Genomic DNA, 25,761 nt, shown 5'->3' on the forward strand with positions numbered 1-25,761 from the left:
ATAATAACTTTAAAATATTCCCAAGATTTCAAAGCATTCGGTTTTGTAATTCCTGATTAAATCGATAAAATAAATTCACGCCTTCATTAATTTTTTTGAGTCACCCTGCATATGCAAATCCAAAAATATGAATGGAATGATAAATCACAAGTACAGACTCATCATATTTTGTACATTTTAGATACGATTTATTCGGAAAACTTTTGAGCTGACGTCATCAGTTTTTTGTAGAAGATAACCAAATATATTTTGACTAAAAATTTATTATGCTCTTTATAACCTTAAAACATCTGCAAGATTTCAAAGCATTCGGTTTTGTAGTTCCTGATTAAATCAATAAAATAAATTTACGCATTCATTAATTTTTTTGAGTCACTCTGTATATGCAAATCCAAAAAATATGAATGGAGTGATAAATGACAAGTACAGGCTCATCATATTTTGTACATTTTAGATATGATTTATTCGGCAAACTTTCGAGCTGACGTCATCAAGTTTTTGGAGGGGATAAGCAAATATATTTTGACTAAACATTTATTATGCTCTTTATGACCTTAAAACATCTGCAAGATTTCAGAGCATTCGGTTTTGTAGTTCCTGATTAAATCAATAAAATATATGTACGCATTCATTAATTTTTTTGAGTCACCCTGTATATGCAAATCCAAAAAATATTAATGGAGTGATAGTTCACAAGTACAGACTCATCATATTTTGTACATTTTAGATATGATTTATTCCACAAACTTTTGAGCTGACGTCATCAAGTTTTTGGAGGGGATAAGCAAATATTTTTTGACTAAAGATTTATGATGCTCTTTATAGCCTTAAAACATCTGCAACATTTCAAAGCATTCTGGTTAGCAGATTAAAAATTAAATTTCAAAATGTTGTTTTATAATTTTGATTTTTTTTCCAAAAATCTGGACGTTTCGGGTGAAAAGTCGATTCAGAGTTGTAAACTACATGTGTAGGACTATGTTATTTTATACAATTGAAAACCCATTTACTATGTACAATTTTGAAGTGACGTCATCGCTTTAGTGGTGGGGATGATTCGACAAATTTTGGTTAGCGTTTTACCATCTACATGATATTCTTAATATAAGTACAAAATTTCACAACAATCGGTCGAGTACTTTCGGAGATTATCTGTCTAATAAAAATCCGTGACAACAGACGGACAGACGGACAGACGGACAGACGGACAGACGGACAGACGGACAGACGGACAGACGGACAGACGGACAGACAGACGGAAATGGCAGACCTATTTCTTCGTCTTCTAGGGGTCATGAAAGATCGAGAAAACGTAAAAGTAGAGAGTCGGCCGACGGACTCGATTACAATACTTCCTTTGCTTACGCTCGGGAAGTAAAAATACAAAGTTAATGAAATTCCCGATTAGTTAGTATAATTGCCTAGATACATACACCCCTGCGAAATATTTTAACAATAATAAATTTAGTACATATTTACCTGAATTTTCGCAAAAGCCGTTGTTAGGCATTTCCTGAAGTCATTGTAGTATTCAGTTACTAATGTCATCTTCTTTGGGTTTACAGGTAAAATTAAATAATAAGCCAATCGAAAATGTAAAGAAAAATTCTGGAAAGTATTGTGGCATTAGAGGAACAAAATTTTGTATAAATGAACGAAACAGCCTTACGAACCTATTATTTGTGATTTGTCAGTGTAAAGTTACATACTTAGATAGACAAACATTGTATTGATTAGTGTTTACTATTTAGTTACTGTAGTATTTAGGTTAATTTAATAGTTTTTAGAATAGTAAATACGTAAAGTGGTAGACAGATATATTCAGGAATATTCATTCCAATAACATTCTCAGCATTTTTGGTAAATGCAAAAGTAAAAAACGACTAATTACTTTGATCACCTTGATATTTTTCAAGAGTTATAGTTTTCGCTGAAAATGGACTCTCGTTTTAGGCATTTTATTTTTTATTTAAAAAATGCATACGTTTTTTTGAAAATGCAACATAGTGTCTTAAACATTTTTATGTCACGAGCATGTATTTGTATCGCACTGCTCTTAAAATTTTTTTCTGAAAAATGTCAATTTCACAAATCCGGCCTTGTGCACTTTCACAATGCGCAATGATTAAGGGTGCTGTAAACTACCCATAAACTTAAACACGGAACCGGTTCATAAAATTCATATATTTTTAACACAACTTTATTAAAAAATCAGAACGTTTTGGTGGTAAACCAAAATTCAAAATATTAAAAAAAGGCTACAAAAGCCTGTGAAAATACCATACAGCGCCGATATTTTTGTTATAGATTAATAGTTTGTTTTTCAATGTCAACTTAAAAATGCATTAGGTAAGTTTATTTAGGAAACAAAAAAGTTATGTTAATCTGCAGTATTTCAAATTATTAGGTAGGTTACTTGAAGTATTTTCAGCATTTCAAGTATATTCAAGTACTTGAAGTATTTTCAGTATTTCAAGTATATGCAAGTACTTGAAGTAATGTACTTGGTACTTTACTTGAAGACTATTTCAAGAAGTACTTTGTACTTGGTACTTCAAGTACTTTTGTTGAGTACTTTGAACAGCTCTGTTTACAAGTTACACTTTCTTTTGAAATTTTAGAAGCTCGCAAGCTTACTGAAGCTTTACCCAAACAATTTCGGTTTTCTAAAACCAAAACATTTAAAAAAATTTCTTTTAAAGCAGTGTGTTGTAATTAATTTTTGTGTCGCTTACAACTTACAACTAATTTAATTATAGCATAATTTTATTTTTGAATTTCAATTTGCCTTCATACTAAACCTGTAATAATTATTTAACAGTTAATAAAATTAATATTTTGATTTTTGTCGCTCCACAAGGGAAAACATTTAAACAATAATTACTGTGCGCAGGCTAGTTTGCATTTATTTTCAGAACTGTTCTTTAATCGTCCTAGGACACGAGTCGAATCGTTGTGAAGCGGTAACATTTTGGCATAATCTCAAAAATTAGCAAATAAAAAAGAAAATAAAGTTCTCCTCACACTTTGTTTGTTTCAGCTTCAAAATTTCAATTGTCTAGGAAATCGTTACGACAAAAATAAATAAATTAATTAATTAATAAAAAGTGAAATTATTTGCGAAACTTACTTTCTAAATTTTCTGTTTTTGGAGTTGGGGTACAGTACCTTCGAACACAAACCACGAACTGACGAAACGTCCATAGCCAACGTAAGGGTAGCGAGACCGACTTGTTGTAACTTGTAACTTGCCTCCGTAATAGTAGTTGCCTAACCACTAGAAGCTAGAGTCTCGAAATAAGATATTTGTCGAAGTTTGTACAAATGAGTATAGACCAGCGAACAGTAAGATAAATGTATATTGTTAGTGACAAGTGCTATGATAAATATGAATAGAATTATGTAACCATCCGGTCGAGAGAAATGAATATTAGTGAATGAATGAAGAATGTGAATGAATGAGTTAAGAAGTATGGATGAATGTTACCCTGTGTTCCAAAGTGGCGGTGGCTCTGGCTCCCACCCTTACGGGTGGAGAGGGGTGAAACAGGTCCCCGCCAGAGGCACTAATATAACCCCCCATATGACGAATGGATATAACAATTATATAAATGTGAATTAATGTACATTGTGCATTAAACCTACAAGGAAATGTGTTTGGTTCTTATTCGTTGAAAATAAATAAACGGACTGATGTTCGATGGACGCGTCCTAACTGCCACTGTAGACGCGGAAATTTCTCCTCCTTCGTGAGGACCCATCTTGCGATTCCTAGAACGTTGGAAGATGCAATTGCCACCCTAACCTGCCTTTCAGTGTGGTCAAATATTCCAGGTACTACGACTACCAGAATTGTTGATGGCAAGCATGAATGAGGTGCAAAGGGGATGGCCTGTTGATGGGAACCACGGCGTGTAAATATTGCGATCTAAATTCAAATTGGTTAGAGACTAACAATGAGCCACCCACAGTTTTTTGAATTAACTGCAGGACTTTTTATTTTGTCTAGTGCGGTAGATGACTCTACATTAGATGTTCTATCTAAATTAATTTGAGATACGCTTTCGGAGTTGTAACAATCATTATGAGGATGATTTTTCTCTTCATTGGGTGTTGAATTTGGAAATTTGGAACGATTCGATATTATACTAGGCGTTTTTGAAAGAACGGAATCAGGAGGGGATTTTTTACTAATAGTGAACCGCAATTTACCTAGAGCATTGATATGGGTTTTGTGAATTTTGATGGGTTCTCCATTTCATAATTTGTGTACCTTTAGAGGCTTTAAGTTTTGACAAGTTTTTTCCAGATCCGTGGTTGGTACGCTAGTGTTTATCTTACATGAATTCGAGAAAGTACACAATGGATTAGTTTTTTCAACTATAGGTTTGTCCGATTCTTTGTTACTCGTGTCATTCGGGACTACCATTGTTTTGGATTTATGCTGAACTATAAGCATTTGTAATTCTGAATAAACCCGCTGTACGTCTTCAAATCGACGCTTTGATTGGCCTCTTTTTTGATGATTTGCAACATTTGATATAAAATTAGAATGTGAATCTATTTCGCTGAGAAGAATTGAAAATTTAACAAAAGTATTGTCTTGGATCACCGCCATCTTGAGTACGAGAATAAATGTATTACACCAACCAAACAGAATTAAAGCTTACCTGGAATCCTGGATTCCTGGATAGAATTATCTTGGCTGACCCTGAATGATACTTGAGGAGTTTGCACAGCACTCGCGGTCGTCACCGACAGTTGAACACTGCGCAGATGATTTCTAGACGATGTTTTGATAACAGTAAGATAAATGTATATTGATAGTGACAAGTACTATGATAAATATGAATAGAATAGTATGTGTGTGACCGTCCGGTCGAGAGAGATGAATGTTAGTGAATGAATGATGAATTGTGAATGTTAGTTACGATGAAGAATGTGAATGAATGAGTTAAGATGTATGAATGAATGTTACTCTGTGGTCCAAAGTGGGGGTGGCTCTGGCTCCCACCCTTACGGGTGGAGAGGGGTGAAACAGGTCCCCGCCTGAGGCACTAACCATATTTTTATTCCATTTTTTAGTTCAGACAAACACAAAATAAGCAATAAATTTAATTACGTACATTAAACATTTTTGAATATTTGAATATTTGTTTACTTAAAAACGATGGTAAAATTTTAAAATATGCTCGGTGAATTAATTTCGATACACAAAACTTTAGGAGTCGTTTAGATAACCACATATTCTGTTTTTCTTTTCTAATCATTTTATGCGAAGAACAATTTGATAAACTATTGAATTTCGTAAAAATCATCATAATTTATTGTATAAAAAACTCCCGAAATGTATTAGGTACTTCTCAAAAACCGGACACTCATGTTAGTAGAGCTGAAAATAATAATTTTAGTTTCTGTTGTTCAAGAAGTCGTATGACTATTTTGTAGTTTTTAATAATTAATAACAACAATAATAATGTGGAGGATACCACACTTAATGGCTCACCTTATACCTATATATAAGAAGTTTTTATCTAAATAATTGCAACTTGATAATTGATGTCCCTGTACTTCGTACTTTATTGGCCATTAGGGCTTTAAAACAACAACACTTCTCAATTATGTAATCTGATATGTTGACCATATACCATGAGATGTTTCCTACTGTTATGATGATGCTGAAGGAAAACGTAATACAATTTTTTTCCAATGAACAAGAAAGAGCTGCCTAATAACTGTAATTGTTATTAAATAAACAAAATTAAGACAGATTCGTAAACCACAAGTACAGGAGTACATATTTCATAATTTTTTCGGTAATGTTAATTATACAATATAATGAGCGGACGTTATCAAATTGTCATATCAAATTTGACAACAATCGGTCTAATAGTTTTGGAGATTATTTGTCTAATAAAAATCCGAATAGATGGCAAAAGAGACCCTGTCTCCCTGTCTGCCATCTGAACAAACAATTCATCTCCTATACAAAATTGAAATGGGCTATAAGTAGATCGTGTAGAAGTGAATCAAGTTGCTCCATCTCATTTTCAAATTCCTCAATGGAATCACAATCTCTTTGCCACACAAAATCTATGAAGTTTATAAAATTGGGTTTCTGCCTGTGTTAAAATATTCTCGCCTGGAATATCTCCATGCAAAATATCCGAATTATATGTATCTTGCATGGAGATATTCCAGGCGAGAATATTTTGATTTTCTGTAAGCCAGTAAGAATAGCTTGCTTTTCTTCATCCGATAGATTCCAGCAGCAGATGGGGTCAGCATCCAGTTCATCCAAGATCAGTGTGTAGCAGAAATTGTATAATGACCATCTCGAGTTTTAATTTGTTCATTTTTTTATGCACTTCTGCTTCATTATGCAGTTTTAAAACGATCTTCCTTCACCAAAGATACCGTCTATAATATATTCCGTAGTTGTTGTCTTTCCTGATGCCTTCTTTTTGACCTGTCATGTGGCTTGTTTTTCTTGTTGTTGGTGTCGTATTCCTTCTATGTTTCCTCTTCCTTTCTTCTTCTCTATTATTGTCTTTGTTCACCTTAGGTGAAAGAGTTAAAAGGTTTATCTTCAATTTTTTCAGTTTCAGTTGCCTGTGCCAGGGTAATAAATAGATCTAAGGTATCAGTATACCAAGTTTCACCATCTTTCCTTTTGCGCCGATATCCATCAAATAGTAGCTCTGTCCTAACGTGTCGTAAAACAACACCTTTTCGAAATGCGGCTTCTAACTCTGTAGATTTGGGTGCTGTGTTTGGTCACGCTTACAAACAAAGATATCTTGAAGTGTTGAATTGCCACCAACATCCATATCTCATGCAAAGATTTAGTGATTTGGAAAAGAAACAAGACAAGATATTTGTAAAAAAAAATCTGTTTTCATAAGAAGAAAAAAACCGTCTCTGCATATTTTAGATTAAAATCATCGGAGAATTTAATATCCTCGATAAAATAATCTTACATTTAGATAATGGTCTATTATCTTTCTTCTTGATTTAATCAATAACATAAATTGTCCCATTCATTAATTTTTTTTTAATTACCTGTATAAGTAATTGTAGACAGTATGAGTAAGTATATTGATAAACCAAAAGTAAATAATAATATAGTGCATAATTCAGAGAGAATCTATTCGGCAAAATTTTGAGATGACGTCATGAATTTTTTGAGAGAGGATAAATAAATATATGTTGATTAACGCTTTACCATGATAACGATAACCTTAAAACGTTTGGAACATTTCAGAGCATATGGTTTTGTAATTCGAAAGTTAAACTGTAAAATGTTGTTATAACATATTACTTTTTTTGCAAAATTCTGAATGTCTAGGGTGAAAGTTCAACACAGATTCATACACCACAAGTGCAGGAGCATTTTATGTTATACAATTAAAACCAAATTTATTATTTTTTATGTTTTTTTTTTATATTTTTTATTTTTTATATGTTTTTTTTTATTAAATATATTATATTATTATTATTCTAAATTTTGGAGATGACGTCATCTTATTGGTGGTGGGGATGATTATCTAAATTCAAAACATTTTCCTAACTTTAAGAGAAGAAAAAAGACTGTGAAAGTTTTATACTGATTTTGCTCCCTATCCTAAGCTGTTAAATTGTGGGTCAAAAAATGTGTAGTTGTGATGAGTTTTTAGTTACATCAAGTAAAATTTTTCAAGCTTTTTGCTTATTTCCATAATATGCAGATAAATTTAGATAATTTATCAAAAACAGCCGTTTCTAAGCAGATATTAGTTATTAGTCATTAGTCATTATAAAAGGTGTGTTATATTATAATCATATCATATCTTTTTGGCTGGTACCTCGATGTAATGGATTCAACACATGAAAAAGCTACTAACAACTCTGCAGTATTTTATGGCAGTATTAGATTTGAAGTTTGACACGGGAGCCGGCAAAAAGACAGGTTATAACTAACTTATAACGACGGTAGACTCAACAGTAGATTTTGGAAGCGTTTTCACGTTTCAAAATGTTTTAAATAGCGATAATGAACTCAAATTCTATTTGTGATTTTTTTTTTATTTTTTGTATCAATAGAGATAAACATGTTCATAACTTCTGAAATTAGTTTTTTATTCTGTATCAGAAAATGTCAAAAAAATCTGTGTGTTCCATTAAAAAAGAAAAAGTAGGCGGCCTTGTGTGTCAAACTGAAAGCGATCTATAAAAAAAAATTGGTCTAAAGAGTTTAGACAGTACTTCCCTCGCTGTCGGAAACGTGACGACTGCATGCCTATTATGTTTTTTTTTCGCAGTGGATTTCAAAGAATTCGGTTTTGTAGTTCCTGAGTAAATCAATAAAAAAAATTACGCATTCATTTTTTTTTTTTTGAGTTAACCGGTATATGCAAATTCAAAAATATGAATGGAATGATAAATTACAAGTACAGACTCATCATATTTTGTACATTCTAGATAGGATTTTTTCGGCAAACTTTTGAGCTGACGTCATCAGTTTTTTGAAGAAGATTACCAAATATATTTTGACTAAACATTTATTATGCTCTTTATAACCTTAAAACATCTGCAAGATTTCAAAGCATTCGGTTTTCTAGTTTCTGATTAAATCAATAAAATAAATTTACGCATTCATTAATTTTTTTGAGTCACCCTGTATATGCAAATCCAAAAGATATAAATGGAGTGATAAATCACAAGTACAGACTTATTATTATATATTATAATATTTTGTACAGTTTAGATAGGATTTATTCGGTAAACTTTCGAGCTGACGTCATCAATTTTTTGCAGGGGGTAAGCAAAAATATTTTCACTAAACATTTATTATGCTCTTTATAACCTTAAAACATCTGCAAGATTTCAAAGCATTCGGTTTTGTAGTTCTTGATTAACTCAATAAAATAATTTCAGGTATTCATTAATTTTTTTGAGTCACCCTGTATATGCAAATCCAAAAAATATGAATGGAATGATAAATTACAAGACGAGACTCATCATATTTTGTACATTTTAGATAGGATTTATTCAGCAAAATTTTGTGGTGACGTCATAAATTTTTTAGGTGGGACGACCAAATACATTTTGATCAAAAATTTACCATGCTTATGATAATTTTAAAACATCTTCAAGATTTCAAAGCATTCGGTTTTGTAGTTCCTGAGTAAATCAGAAAAATAAATTAACGCATTCATTAATTTTTTTGAGTCACCCTGTATATGCATATCCAAAAAATATGAATGGAGTGATAGATCACAAGTACAGACTCATCATATTTTGTACATTTTAGATAGGATTTATTCGGCAAACTTTTGAGCTGACGTCATTAAGTTTTTGGAGGGGATAAGCAAATATATTTTGACTAAACATTTATTATGCTCTTTATAACCTTAAAACATCTGCAAGATTGTAAAGCATTCGGTTTTGTATTGCCTGATTAAATCAATAAAATAAATTTACGCAATTCATTCATTCTTTGAGTCACCCAGTATATGCAAATCCAAAAAACATGAATGGAGTGATAAATTACAAGTACAGACTCGTCATATTTTGCACAGTTTAGATAGGATTTATTCGGCAAACTTTCGAGCTGACGTCATCAAATTTTTGGAGGGGATAAGTAAATATATTTTGACTAAACATTTATTATGGTATTTATAACCTTAAAACATCTGCAAGATTTCAAACCCTTCGGTTTTGTAGTTCCTGAGTAAATCAGTAAAATAAATTTACGCATTCATTAATTTTTTTGAGTCACCCTGTATATGCAAATTCAAAAAATATGAATAGAGTGATAGATCACAAGTACAGACTCATCACATTTTGTACATTTTAGAAATGATTTATTCGGCAAACTTTTGAGCTGACGTCATCAAGTTTTTGGAGGGGATAACCAAATATATTTTGACTAAAGATTTATTATGCTCTTTATAGCCTTAAAACATCTGCAACATTTCAAAGCATTCGGGATAGCATCAAAATTAAATTTCAAAATGTTGTTTTATAATTTTGATTTTTTTTCCAAAAATCTGGACGTTTCGGGTGAAAACTCAATTCGGAGTTGTAAACTACATGTGTAGGACTATGTTATTTTATACAATTTAAAACCCATTTACTATTTACAATTTTGAAATGACGTCATCGCATTAGTGGTGGGGATGATTAGACAAATTTTGGTTAGCGTTTTACCATCTACATGATATTCCTAATATAAGTACAAAATTTCACAACAATCGGTCCAGTACTTTCGGAGATTATCTGTCTAATAAAAATCCGGGACGGCAGACAGACGGACAGACGGACAGACGGACAGACGGACGGACAAACGGACAGACAGACGGAAATGGCAGACCTATTTCTTCGTGTTCTAGGGGTCATGAAAGATCGAGAAAACGTAAAAGTAGAGAGTCGGCCGACGGACTCGATTACAATACTTCCTTTGCTTACGCTCGGGAGGTAAAAATGAAAAATACTGTACGCCATGTTTAACTATATATATCCACACAAAATTACCAAAAAAAAGCTGTTCAAATAACAAAGTTATTCACTCGTTCCGAGACTTTATACTAACCTGGTATATTATGTATGTCATGTATACGGGAAATCATGAAGATTTGTTAAATGTAATTTTACAATTTACCTTAAAACCTAGACAACGAACTTTTTGATATAAATTTTTTACTTTTTACTTCCCGAGCGTAAGCAAAGGAAGTATTGTAATCGAGTCCGTCGGCCGACTCTCTACTTTTACGTTTTCTCGATCTTTCATGACCCCTAGAAGACGAAGAAATAGGTCTGCCATTTCCGTCTGTCTGTCCGTCTGTCCGTCTGTCCGTCTGTCCGTCTGTCCGTCTGTCCGTCTGTCCGTCTGTCCGTCTGTTGTCACGGATTTTTATTAGACAGATAATCTCCGAAAGTACTCGACCGATTGTTGTGAAATTTTGTACTTATATTAAGAATATCATGTAGATGGTAAAACGCTAACCAAAATTTGTCGAATCATCCCCACCACTAAAGCGATGACGTCACTTCAAAATTGTACATAGTAAATGGGTTTTCAATTGTATAAAATAACATAGTCCTACACATGTAGTTTACAACTCTGAATCGACTTTTCACCCGAAACGTCCAGATTTTTGGAAAAAAAATCAAAATTATAAAACAACATTTTGAAATTTAATTTTTAATCTGCTAACCAGAATGCTTTGAAATGTTGCAGATGTTTTAAGGCTATAAAGAGCATCATAAATCTTTAGTCAAAAAATATTTGCTTATCCCCTCCAAAAACTTGATGACGTCAGCTCAAAAGTTTGTGGAATAAATCATATCTAAAATGTACAAAATATGATGAGTCTGTACTTGTGAACTATCACTCCATTAATATTTTTTGGATTTGCATATACAGGGTGACTCAAAAAAATTAATGAATGCGTACATATATTTTATTGATTTAATCAGGAACTACAAAACCGAATGCTCTGAAATCTTGCAGATGTTTTAAGGTCATAAAGAGCATAATAAATGTTTAGTCAAAATATATTTGCTTATCCCCTCCAAAAACTTGATGACGTCAGCTCGAAAGTTTGCCGAATAAATCATATCTAAAATGTACAAAATATGATGAGCCTGTACTTGTCATTTATCACTCCATTCATATTTTTTGGATTTGCATATACAGAGTGACTCAAAAAAATTAATGAATGCGTAAATTTATTTTATTGATTTAATCAGGAACTACAAAACCGAATGCTTTGAAATCTTGCAGATGTTTTAAGGTTATAAAGAGCATAATAAATTTTTAGTCAAAATATATTTGGTTATCTTCTACAAAAAACTGATGACGTCAGCTCAAAAGTTTTCCGAATAAATCGTATCTAAAATGTACAAAATATGATGAGTCTGTACTTGTGATTTATCATTCCATTCATATTTTTGGATTTGCATATGCAGGGTGACTCAAAAAAATTAATGAAGGCGTGAATTTATTTTATCGATTTAATCAGGAATTACAAAACCGAATGCTTTGAAATCTTGGGAATATTTTAAAGTTATTATAAGCATGGTAAACTTTTGTTCAAAATGTATTTGTTCATCCCTCCTAAAAAAATTGATGACGTCACCCTTAAATTTTGCTGAATAAATCCTATCTAAAATGCAAAAAATATGATGAGTTTGTACTTGTGATTTATCATTCCATTCATATTTTTTAGATTTTCTTAAGAGGTGGTTCAAAAAAATTAATGAAGTCAATTTATTTTATTGATTAAATTAAAGGCAACATTTATTATTAGTATTACACCCCAACCAACCCAATTTGGTAGACACAAAATTTGTTAAAGGAAAAACTCGGTTGAAACATAAGGGTAGCACGCTTATTTACATCGACTTTAACATTACAGACCTGCATTTGTTTTATGCGTTCACTTGATTCCGCGAATGTGAAATAGACATGTTTATAATCAACCAATTGTGAATTTCACCGTCAAGAATTAAAATAAAACCCAATGTTTTATATAATAAGCGGAAGTCGAAGCAATAAAACCGACGGTCGTTTTGTTTACAGTTTCTGTGTTTGGCTCTCACGTATGCTGTTACGCCTGTCATCTTAAATTAACATATTTTATACATACACGATTTTCAGTTGCCTCTGATACGTAGGTATACGTGAGTAAATTGTTTCGTTATTTTATTGATTATTACAAATCAATATTCAAACGACCCAATTCATTTTCCCGAAAATTTGAGAATATAATAATTTTATTCTTAGTATTACACTACATCTATCCCAACTGATATACGTGTCCTTGCAAAAATGTTGATGACGTCATCGCAATTTTTTTTTAAATTCCCACTACAAAAATGTAATGAGAAAAAAAACACAATAGGCATGCAGTCGTCAAGTTTCCGACAGCGAGGGAAGTACTGTCTAAACTCTTTAGACCAATTTTTTACTTCCCGAGCGTAAGCAAAGGAAGTATTGTAATCGAGTCCGTAGGCCGATTCTCTACTTTTAGGTTTTCTCGGCCTTTCATGACCCCTAGAAGACGAAGAAATAGGTCTCCCGTTTCCGTCTGTCTGTCCGTCTGTCCGTCTGTTCGTCTGTCCGTCTGTTCGTCTGTCCGTCTGTCCGTCTGTTCGTCTGTCCGTCTGTCTGCCGTCCCGGATTTTAATTAGACAGATAATCTCCGAAAGTACTGGATCGATTGTTGCGAAATTTTGTACTTATATTAGGAATATCATGTAGATGGTAAAACGCTAACCAAAATTTGTCTAAACATCCCCATCACTAATGTGATGACGTCAGTTCAAAATTGTACATAGTAAATGGATTTTAAATTGTATGAAATAACATAGTCTTACGCATGGAGTTTATGACTCCGAATTGAGTTTTTACCTGAAACGTCCAGATTTTTGAAAAAAAAAAAAATCAAAATTATGAAACAACATTTTACAATTTAATTTTGAATTTGCAAAACCGAATGCTTTGAAATCTTGCAGATGGTTTACAGTTATGACAAGCATGATAAATTTTTAATCAAAATATATTTACTTAACTCCTCCAAAAAATTGATGACGTCAGCTCAAAGCTTGCCGAATAAATCCTACCTAAAATGATGAGTCTGTACTTGTGATTTATCATTCCATTCATATTTTTTGGATTTGCATATACAGGTGACAGTGAAAAATTAATGAATGCGTGAATCTATTTTATTGATTTATTCAGGAACTACAAAACCGAATGCTTTGAAATCTTGGACATGTTTTAAAATTATCATAAGCATGGTAAAATTTTGAAGAAATTGTATTTGCTCATCCATCCTAAAAATTTGATGACGCCACCGCAAAATTTTGCTGAAAAAATGCGTAAATGTGTAAAGAATGATGTGTGATGAGTCTATGCCTGTGATTTATCACTGCATTAATATTTTTTAGATTTGCTTATACAGGGTGTCTGAAATAAATTAATGACTGAATCAATTAATGTTATTGATTAAATCAAGAATTACAAAAATGTAATACGAACAAAGACATAATAGGCTTGCAGTCGTCACGTTCACGGCAGCGAGGGAAGTACTATCTAAACTCTTTAGACCAATTTTTATATATTTGACACACTGACATTAATTTAATGATTACAGAACAAATGATTAACAGCTATTTAACGAACAACTTTGTTAATAAAGGCGATTAATAATCGAGATATTCTAACGCGCGAGGAACGTAAATTTAGTGAAGTCACATTTTCTATCTTTTCTACTTCCGGATGCGTTAAAGAATCCATTTCTATACAATTCTCCATTTTGAATTTCAATTAAGAAAATTTTTGACATTAATAGAAATAGAAATCCATTTGAGTGAGGGAGGTGTATATCTGGTTGCCTGAAATGATGCATTAAGCTCTTATTAATAAACTATTTTCGTCCATACGTATATCGTACATTAATCTCCTCATTAATAAATGATCGCCGGAAATAGTATATTGTTTTTAAATAATAATAATTGTTAATAAAATAAAAACGACCTATATAATTTCTTTTTATAAATATATAGTTCTGGAAATATCCTCCTACTATTATAATTGTTACCCTGTAGTTATGTATCAAACATGACATATTTATTCCCACTACAACTTTGGTAGTCACTAAAAAAAGTTGTAAAGAAATCTCACTTTAAATGTGGAGCAAAGTAATTTCGTTTACCTGCGGTTGAATAATAATCTATCCCAGTGGCGGCCCGTGAAGTTTTCTTCAGAGGAGGCTCAAATTTGAAAAGCACTACTTTTTACATCTTTATGTGTGGTAATCGTATTACATCATATTTGCAAGTTTCCACACCACCTTGCGGTATTGCAGCGGCGCGTTACCTTTTTGATTTTAGTGGGTGGTTCGCCGACAGCCCTATTATCCCACTTACTAGGTAAGTATAAAATAAAAAGTAAATTCTCAAAAAAATAACAAATACATAAATATTCTTAAAAAAAACAAATTAAAATAAATTCGTAGGATTAAAACGAAATAACAAATAAAAATAAAATTCTTTGGTTTAAAAAATTATGCACTACCTACTGCAATTAAAGCTTCTTATAGCAAAGTGGTAATCTACGATTTTTCATGTTGGCAAAGTGATCGATTATATGTTCATAAAATGAATTATTCTCTTTTAATTTGCTTACCAAACGTTTTTCAATTGCAATTAACGATACATTTGATAACCGGTCTTGAGACATTCTATTTCTGTAATATGTTTTTATTCGCTTAAGAGCTGAAAAAGATCTTTCGACGGAAGCAGAAGTTACTGGAATTGATAAAACTAGGCATAAAAGCTTGTATAACTGAGGCAAGCAGTCTGTTAGATTATTTTTATAAATAAATGCTACCATTTCTTGAACTGACGTAGATTCTCCTAGAAGATGTGTATCCGAATAAAGAACAGAAAGTTCATTTTTCAGAGATATTTGATCAAAAGACGAATACTGCTTGGTAAGTTCTTGTAGCAAATTACTAGGAAATTCTTTCGAAAACGTTCCAAAATTCTCATAATTTACCAAATCAAAATACTGTAGAGCCCCGATATCAGCAAACCTGGTCTCAAGTTGAACGATAATGATATCCAAAATTTGTGCATAAATTTGTTTGTAATGTAAATCTTGTCTTTCTAAATTAAATGATGTTTTCCGTTTTTTGTGCTGCGAAGGTCCTGGTTCATTCTCGGTATAGTTTTCATTTGCATCGTCCAAAAATATATTGTATAAGTCATTAAAATGAATTTCATTAGTACGAAAATCTTTCAATTTTTTTATTAATGAGTTAAGTCTATCCTTGGAATAATTAACATCTGTTGATCTGTTTTGCAAAATTTGAAAAATTATATCAGTTTGTTCAAAAATCATTGTAAAAACTTTTAGGTAAAAAATAAAATTTTTATCTAGCAGTAACCGTTTGAGCCCATAAGCTTCTCTCAAAGTTTGATGATCATTTAAAAATTCTTCACTATCGGAAATAAAATCAAAAACCTCAATTAATTTTTGTCTGTGTGAATTAATAGTAAACACAGCTCTGCTTGAAAAATTCCAACGAGTAGGCGCGTTACTTGGCAGCCTATGCTTAACGATTGAATTTAAAACTTCTGATCGTTTGCTTGATTTTGAAAAAAATGATGAAAATCCTGACAGGTTTGAAAAAAATATTCTGACGTCTTTTATACCGTTACAAGCTTTGCTTAATACCAAATTGAGTTTATGGGCATAACAATGTGTGAATAAGGCTTGGGGTGCAATATTTTTTACTTTAGTTTGAAGACTGTTTAAATGTCCTGCCATTACTGCAGCACCGTCATAAGTTTGGGCAATTAATTTATTTTTCAGATCAAACCGATTGAATTCTTTTGTTAATAACTGAAATAAACATTCAGCATTTCTTCCACTACTAACGTCGTAGAACCCAGTAAATCTCTCAACAAGTTCGCCATCTGTAACATATCTTAAAATTACGGATAGTTGGCTTTTACAAGTTATATCTGTAGTTTCATCTATTTCCCAAGAAAAAAAATCGGCTTTTTGCAGTTCTTCTTCTGTCTTATTTTTAATTACAAAACAGATGCTTTCAATTAAATCGTTTTGAATTGATTTTGAGGTTCCAGTAAAAACTGTAGCTTCATTTAAAAAATTTTGTAACTTTGAGTCGTAGGTTTTTAATAAATCGATCAATTCTTTAAAATTTCCCTTATTATCTGAATCATTTTTTTCGTCATGCCCACGAAAAGAACACTCTTGCGTTGATAGATAAATTATTGCATCGATTAATCTTTTCAAAATTGCCCTATTTTCAACAACTTTCTCGTTATAGTTCTCAATATCCCTCTTATGAGCCGAATCTAAAGTATTGGCAATGTTTTGCTTACCAAGCATTTCTAATTTAATCGAAGAAAATATGTGTTCCTGTGATTTTTCATGCCTTTCTACAGCTCGTGATAAATTTTGTAAATTATTATAGCCGGTTTTGCCCCAAACGGAAGATTTATCACTTGTGAATAATATACAATTCCAGCAGTATAATTTGTTCCTTAAAACCGAAGCCGTTAACCATTTAGTTTTGTTATAATTATTTGCATGAAATGCTCTGTTTTGTTTTCTGCCTATCATTACCATTAATGGGAGTGATGGTGTTGGTCTCCCCTTTTGTTTTATAGCTATCTTTTTATCATAATCAAAGGTAGTAAATTAATTTTTTAATAGATAATCGACGATATCTGCACAAGAGACTGAATTATTTTGGTTGGTCATTCTCGTTATGTATAAGTAATATTAATATGCCGGTAATACTAGTTGTTTATAACGATCAGAAATTAAACGCAAATAAATGATACAAAAAACACCTTACCAACGTAAAGCCTAAACACCACTGAACAGGGAACGTGCGAAACCACCTCAATGTTTTTCCTGTTTTCACCCGATCGCGCCAATTAATAAGAAAGAGATAAAATTATCCGTACGACTTGATCTGAAAAGAGATGAACTAGCCGGAGGCTAGCGGCCTGAAGCGGCGTTCCGTCCAACGTTTTAGCCAATGCAGTGCAGAATCACCATGCGTCAAGGTTACAGTTTCCATAGTAAGATGCATTTCCATCGGAAGCTAGCCTCTACGGGTGAATCCAAACGCGGAGAGGTGTGAATTATGATTGTAAGGGCGCAAATATAAATTTTTTCGACATTTTAACCTGATATATGATGAAAGTAAATAAAATCAAACAAAATATTCTGAAAAATAACAAATTTCTACAAAAATACAAATTCTTTCATCGAAAAAATTAGAGGAAGCTCAGCTCCAAAAAATAGAGGAGGCTCAGCCTCCCCTGCCTCCTCTGAGGAGCCGCCACTGATCTATCCATATTTTGCTGTAAAATCGGCTTCGTGTAATTCTCGCACACATGTTACTCGATAAGGAAACAGTGCTAAATCTTTTCGACACGTTCCATACGATAATTCCATTTGCTGTGCCAAATGCCGTATGGAAGTAGTAAGTGTCTGCTGCAATACCTGTCCGACATTTCCAACATTTGCTGGAGTTCTCTTATTTTCCGATCTGCTACTTCCCCCCTTATTTTGTAGGGATGAATCTTTGGTACACATTGTTGTAATGCGTTGCAAAAATGGGCATAGGCGTTGATGTTGGTGAGAAATTCTTTCCGGAATTCATCAAAAGCCGCTTGAATAGAGAATTCATACCTTCAATCTATTTCGAAAATACGACTCAGTCATAAACGTTTTCTGTGTTTCATGTCACATTTGTTAATGTCAAAGTTAAAACTAAAAAACTATCTTAGTTTTGCCTTTTTGAGTCTCTGTTTTAAGTATTAGAATTATGAAATTATCAGCAATTAAAGTTTTTAAACTTTTCTATGACGCAGCTTTAGACGTAGCGTTAAACTGTCATTTCAGAGAAAACATACAAAGGATTCAATTCATTTTGTAGGCTGTGACCTTCACAGAGAACGCAAATTCTGTCTGAACGATTTTAAACCGATTTTTTTTAATAAGAGATTCTATATCTATAATTTAATCAGGTTACTTACATATACTTACAACTTTGAATGTTGCCTATATAATACAGTGTGGGTTACATTATACTTCGAAGAAAATTCACACATTTAGTCCTCACTTGACCTGGTTGTAACGCTTGTTAAGTAGCTTTGCGTTTGGAATGTGCTAGGCATCGGTTAACATCCCACATGTTTCATGTTCGGTGTCACATTAATTTTGTGATTAAATTGGTTTTAAATTGAACAATTTTACTGTAATTAGAACCATTGACAGTCCCATTACTTAACTTTCGTTATATTCTATATTATTGTCTGTTGTGCACACTTTTTAACAGTGTGACTGGGCTTGTGTATAGTTTCTATATTCTCAGGATTATAGAACATTCGTGTTAAGATTTTTCTGCGTTATGTTGATCTAATGATCTAAAAGGGAGCATCAGAAGGACAATCGACCATTACCTTCATTTACCATAATAAATAGGAAAGAAAATGACTAACTCAAAACACATTTATTGTCATTTTACTTAGGGTTCTGTTGGAGCTGGGAAAAGGTAATTATTTTTTACGAAAAATTTAAAAGAATGCGTTTAATTATGTTAATTAAGATTTTGCGTGACGGGAATGTAAATAGTTCGCACGTAATTTTCATTCGTAATTGTTTTACTTTACTCTACATAAACATGGGAAAACAAATTTTTGTCAACTTTGGCGTCGAATTAATTACAAAATTCTCTGCGTTTTATAATTCGAACGACACTGCCGTAAGTGGATCGTTTCGTTTTTAGTTTCTTTAGAGAGTTTTATTGCCGGTTAAACCCAGTAATTAAAGAACGCCAACTTGTAATATTCTTCTAGGCGGTAACTTTCAATATTTGCTGCCAACTTAATGATAGAAATATGCTCATTTTATCTACAAAGAAAGCTTTTCTCTCAGCAACAGTTTAGGGACTTCTGCCAATGGAGATAAATGGGATTTAAACACTGTGTGAATGTAATTAATTCGGTTCCAATAAAAGGTGGATAACACGGTTGACAAAAGATTGGGGAACAAAGGTGTAAAACATGAATTAGATAATAGCGATCCAAGCGACCAGATGGCTACGAGAAACCGTAGATCACCAAGACAAATGGCCACTAAATTTACGTCCACCTCTGACAGAACCCTTCCGTTGTCCCATTTACGCAACCTGAACACAATTTGTAAGTAAATAATAATAGGCACTTCATATTCAGCAAGAAATATGAAGTGCGGCAAACATACACTTTGCTTGTTTTGTTTTCCTTTTGTGTGTGTTATTTATTCTCTCGTGTTAAATAATTATTATGGTATGTACCTACCTACGGTGCTGAAAAATGTGAATCGCACCGTGTATTTCAGAAGGTACATTGTAATTTTATTTGCATGAAGAGATGATTTTCTGATTTTCATTTTATAAGGGCACATAAATTGTTCGATCTGCTTAGAACGGTCAAAATGAATTCAAATTTTTTAAATTTAACCTGACAAGATCGACATATTAGTGCAAATACATTGTATTCTAGATTAAGTTCTTAGGAATTTCGTGAGTTCAAAAAGTTATGCTCTTTCTGGTTTGGTATAGTGTACGGTACAGTGCTATTTTATGTCAAAAGTGTCAGAATAGTGTGATGGTGTTAGGTACATACAACCTATTACAAGCATAACCAACATAAAATTCGAAGATTAAATTAAGGGAGTTTATCTTCAATTAAGACTTTTTAGAGTATCGTTTAATCACTTTAGCGACTTTTGTTATGGAATGATGGATGAATTGTAAAATTTTATTTTTTTTGGCGTAAGTTAAGGGAGTCCATTGGACGACTGGCTACTTTTATGTATTCTCGACGTTTCATGACCCCTTGAATACGAAAAAATTGGTCCCCCCTTTTCGCCTGTCTGTTTGTCAATTTTTATTAGATAATCTCCGTGACGTCACCTCACAAAAAATCAAAATTGTATAACGATATTTTACAATTTAACTTTGACATTGTAAAAACCGAATGCTGTGATATTTTGCAAATATTTTAAGGTTATTGGAAGCATGGTAATTCGTCAATCAAAATGTGTCCGTCATCTTACAATTTTTTCAAATTTATGAGTGTTCATGGGAAAAAAATTGAGTGTGAATTAATCAAAGCTGTCCTCTGCGCTGAGGAGACAAAATCAGTCAAGTTTAATGTTCTTTTAACTGCTGCAGGCACGTTAATTACGCCACTGGTTTTTATTTTATAGAGGTTATCACTTATCCTTATCACAAAAAGAAATCGCAAAATCAAATTTTATAATTTTTCAGAGAGACGTATTTTTTTATGGACGAGGTAAGTTCTGCCGAAATAAATTTCGACAATTTTTTTTATATTCTGGGAGTTTTGATTATGAAACGTCGATAAAACATGAAAGTAGCCAAATGGACTGTATTACAATACTTTTCTAACTTACTCCCCGAAAGTAAACATACAGCTTTGTTGTACAAGTACGTTAAACGGAACACTCTATATGTTTGAAAATACCTTTAAAGTTTGAAAATACTTTTTAAAGTATAGCTCTATTTTATTAGACTAGACTAATGTTTAATTTTCCGCATTTTAACCGTTGGTACATCCCACATGAATCTGTTTTACATGGGTATTTTAACAGAAATGGTGAAAAAATTTGAATTCTGTGTTGTGTCGAAAAATATAATATTTCCGAATACGTATTTAATTCGAGTTTTCCAAATTTGTTTTTGACGAATTAAATGTAAAATTCTTAATTTCTTATTCACCCACACAGTGCAAAAATTATGTTCTGCTAATGAATAATGTTGCAGTATTTTAATTAAGATTCATTTTCCTATGCGATGCATCGGTGAATAAAAACTCTGCAAAAAATATGTGAGATGGCATCGGCGAGAATTTTTTGTTCATTTTTCGTGTTGCGCATGCAAAGGAGTTCTGTCGGTTTTAATGGAGAGCATGTGCGCTGTGTAAATTAGTTTGTTTAAGTGGTTTATTTTTGTTAAAAATAATTTGGTTTCGGGCTTAAAGTCAAAGGTGAGTGTTGTGAGTGTCCATGAGGAAGGTGTCTGCAAGTACAGGCGCGGAAGGAAAGGACATCAGGATTCAAAGGGTTAGTGTTGATATTAGTTCTTTCATTGGAAATTGATATAAAAATATGAATGATAAGGGAGAAGTACCTAACTGTATTGTACAAATCTTAATAAATCTGTTTGTTTCAACAAGAACTCCAATGCTAATATCTCGTCAGATATTTACTCGTATTCTTTAAAACTGGCCTTTTAGGCTGAAATAATTTGGAATTCTAACAGGCTTTTGTTAATGTTAATTATTTAAAAATTAAATCCAATTTTGATTTATATCTCATTAGGGATCGCAATTATCGTTACTGTTTTTTTTTTTTAATTTAAGAACTGTTTTGAAAATATGTTTGTATTTGGCACATACTTAACTAGAACTAAAAAAAGTTCACTAAATCAGCAAAACGTTTCAATCATTTTAATTGAAAACAATGGTCTTCAGTGTTTTAGTTTATTGGGAAGTGTTTATTGAAGTTTTGGTTAAATTAACCTTAGAATGTTGTTAATTACAAAACGTAGTTTTATTAAACTTTCATTTCTTGTTTTCTGGACATTTCCCAGTTTATAGAATGAAAATATCGATTTTCGGTTTGTTAGCAAATTTTTAGGCAAATGTTCTCCGTAACTTTTTTTTTAGTCTGTTATATAGATTTTTTCTGTTCATCTTCACTAAGAATCGCGTGATGTAAATATAAAATTTTGCTTAGAATTTATATTGTGATTTCAAAACTTTTACAGATTAATATTGTTTAAATCTTATCCACTTATTGAATTGCACCGTTATTAAAAATTAGTATGTATTAAGTTGATATTAAATTCTATGGTATTTTTCTTTGTGTACACAAAAATTTCATGTGTTTTTTGTTACAGTGGGTTCGTAAATGAAGTTGAGGGAATTCGCTAAATTATAGCAGAAGAAGAAGCCTAAAGGTTAGAATTTTGCATTAATTTTAAATTGGGTGTTGTTTTTTTAACATTTTTTTATCTTTTATGAAGGCTATTTTGATCGGTAATTTTGTCTTATTTTCGTTTTATCCAAATTTTTTTGACACTTTTTGTTACATATTTTCTAAGTATTTTATTTTATTTTTCATACACTCTTTCCTTAAAATGATGTTTTTTCAATTTTTCCGCATTATGTGTTATTAATTGTTCATAAACCGTTTTATTTAGTGTTTGATTTTGTTCACGGTCTATTTTGAACATTTCATTAAACTATTATGTAAAATAAAGTTCGACAGGCCTCATTTTAACCTCTACTTTTAGAATAACGTGTAGATATGTATAAGGTTTTTTACATTTCGGTATGCCAATTTCTTTTCAAGTATACAAAAATTGATAACTGAACGCTGAATAAGAATTTCTTTCGCACTAAATATTATCGAATTCTTTTTATTTTACTTTATCTAATGCTTCTTTAACGCAAGTTTTTTCTTTCATAAAAAAATCAAAATCAATTTCTTGTCTTTATTTAACCGCCAACATGCTATACTGTGTCAGGATAAACTCGTTTTGGAATTAAATTTTCCATATTTTTTTTATTCTCTATTTATCCCATTTTTGTTTTCGCATTAATTCTACTTGTGGGTAATACTGGGGTCCAGATTTTAACACATTTTTGTATTTAATTAAAATTCTTATAACAAATGTTTGTGATGGTGTCACCAACATTTTTGCAAGGACACATATAGCGTGTTATTGAAAAGTACGGACAAAATAAAAGTGGTAATTGGGCTCGGAGTATGGTTGCTAAAAGTTAAAGGTAAAAGTGTTCTCCTTTTAGAAATAAAAATTATTAATACATACTTATGTCCAAATTTGTTGTACGGCTCTGAAAAAAAGATCATCTCGCTATAGCAACATTTAGTCTTGACAAAAGTTTTATTGTTACAGTTGCTAGGATTTACTAAAATAAATTATTTTTACCTATTTATCTTTCAGTAGCGTCCAAAAAGGTTGGATAAGGGTTCATGTTCCCCTTATAATTTTGATAACACAAAATAAGTTTTTCAGACTTCTTAGACTTCGCGAAGAATTGTCAATTTTATTGTAGGTACCTTTCAATAACACCCTGTATATCATGTTGGATAGATGCATTTAATTGCATGTTATTAATAACAGTATTATATTCCCAAATTTTCGGGAAAAAAGAGTGAGCCTTTCCTGGTTCAATCAATAAAATTACTTGACTCATTTTTAAATAATGATAGTAATGTAGGTACTCCCAATTTTTTTTAAATATTATTTAAATTTAAAATATAACACATCTATACTGGTGGTTTATGAACTTGTATTGATTTTTTATCCTAGGAATTCAGATTTTCGCAAAAAAATTCACATTGTATAATCTCCTACACAAGTATGAGCGGCACATGAATCACTACGTGAATGGCTAGGGTTCGTCCAGCCAACCGTTACTTTAATGTTTTCTTGACGTTCATGAACACTAGAGTATGAAAAATTGTGTATCTTGTTCTCGTCTGCCTGTCTGTTTTCCTGTGCCTTACTGGATACTTATCAAAATTTGTCTGATCATGCAGCACCAATAATTTGATGACTTAATTTCAAATTTGGGATAGTAAATGTTGTTTGAATTTTATAAAATAACACACTCCAGGACTTGTAGTTTATGAATACGCGTCGATTTTTTACTTTAAGCATTCAGATTTTCTGGAAAAAAAGAAAGTGTTGTAATACGACACTTAGTAATCCAAACATTGCAGACGTTTAAAAGATGTCAGCATGGTAGACTGCAAACCAAAATTTATACTAAACTCACTTGACATACACCTTGTAAAACTTTTATGATTTAACCGACTTAAGCCAAAGCACCCTTACAAGTCAAACTGGCTATTGTGTAACTTAACTCAGTTCACATGTACCTAGTAGAACTTTACACCTCCATTATGGCAACAATGGACAGTAATAATCCTTGCGGTTCGGGTCCATAAGGCTTACAGTACCCAGTATGATTTATAAGGGTGGTTTGGCTTAAGCCACTTAAATCATAACAGTTTTACAAGGTGTATGTCAAGTGAGTTTAGTATACGTGTTTATTCGCTCGAGAAACTTGATGACGTCATTTGAAAATTTTGCTAAATAAATCCTATCTAAAATGTGTGTGTATATTATGAGTCTATACTTGTGGTTTATCCATCCATTCATATTTTTAGAATTGCTTATACAGACGACTCAAAAAATTGTTTGAAGTTTTATTGATCACTTATTGATCGGTTCCCCTCATTTTCATAACAATTTGGAAATGCGGTACTATTATTATTAGTGTTATACCACGCTTATTCAAAGTGATGCATATGTCCTTGCTAAAATGCTAATGACGTCATCGCACAATTTTGTTACGGAAAAACTCATTTGAAATATACACATAGCATGCTTCTTTAATTTTTCAAAAAAAAAAAACTGGATTTGCTTTGTTGTATTTTAGAGGCGAGGGAAGTTTTCTGTAAATAAACTTAATATTTCTAAAGGACATTATAGTTGTATAAGGTTTTTGAAAAATGAGATACCCTCTAAGAAAAGAGAGGGGGTTAGATGGGTATCTACATACGCGAAGTTTTTTAATTCACTCATATTTTTTTATATAAATTTGTTATTAAAAAAATCTGTATGAGAAAAAACCCTGACATGCAACGAACCACGTTTTTCAGTTGAGATCGATCTTCTCGAAAGTCGATTGTATTTAAATTTTAAAATCTTATTTATAAACCAACAATCTATTTTAAAACGTAATGAGTTCTTCGGATAGATATGAAAATTATTCAGTCTAGCGCTCATTTAGTTTTGGAGTTTTCCTAGATAGATATTTCAAAACATGGTACGTACAATATTGTTTCAAAAAATTCAGGACTTCTCTAAAAATATTTGACTGCCCTAAACATCCATTTTGCTTGCGGAACTGTACATTCCCTAATTTATAACCCACTGCAAAGACAATCTTCATCACCGTTTTTATTACTCGTTCATTCACTACCGACTCTATTCGAAGCCACTATTTTTCACTTCCTCTCGTGACAATCAATTACAAAAGAAATTTGAGTGCAGCCGGCGAATAGAAAACACATCAAACGGTGAAAACGCATTCCGATTCAATTTCATTCAAATTAAA

At 32.0% G+C, this 25,761-nt stretch overlaps 1 protein-coding gene across 1 annotated transcript; it reads right to left on the reverse strand.

Annotated features, from left to right (window-relative positions):
- Positions 1–16,208: 16,208 nt before the first annotated feature.
- On the reverse strand, positions 16,209–17,621 carry LOC135127331 (zinc finger MYM-type protein 1-like). Its single transcript, XM_064053774.1, has 3 exons — positions 17,585–17,621; positions 16,289–16,875; positions 16,209–16,220 (listed from the first exon to the last, which is right to left on the reverse strand). Exons 1-3 carry the CDS (start codon positions 17,619–17,621, stop codon positions 16,209–16,211), a joined length of 636 nt encoding a protein of 211 aa, XP_063909844.1.
- Between the last annotated feature and the right edge of the window lie 8,140 nt (positions 17,622–25,761).

Source organism: Zophobas morio, unplaced genomic scaffold, assembly GCF_036711695.1.
Source record: "Zophobas morio isolate AGI-343-1 ecotype UQ-CSIRO unplaced genomic scaffold, CSIRO_AGI_Zmor_V1 ptg000011l, whole genome shotgun sequence".
NCBI lineage: Eukaryota > Metazoa > Arthropoda > Insecta > Coleoptera > Tenebrionidae > Zophobas > Zophobas morio.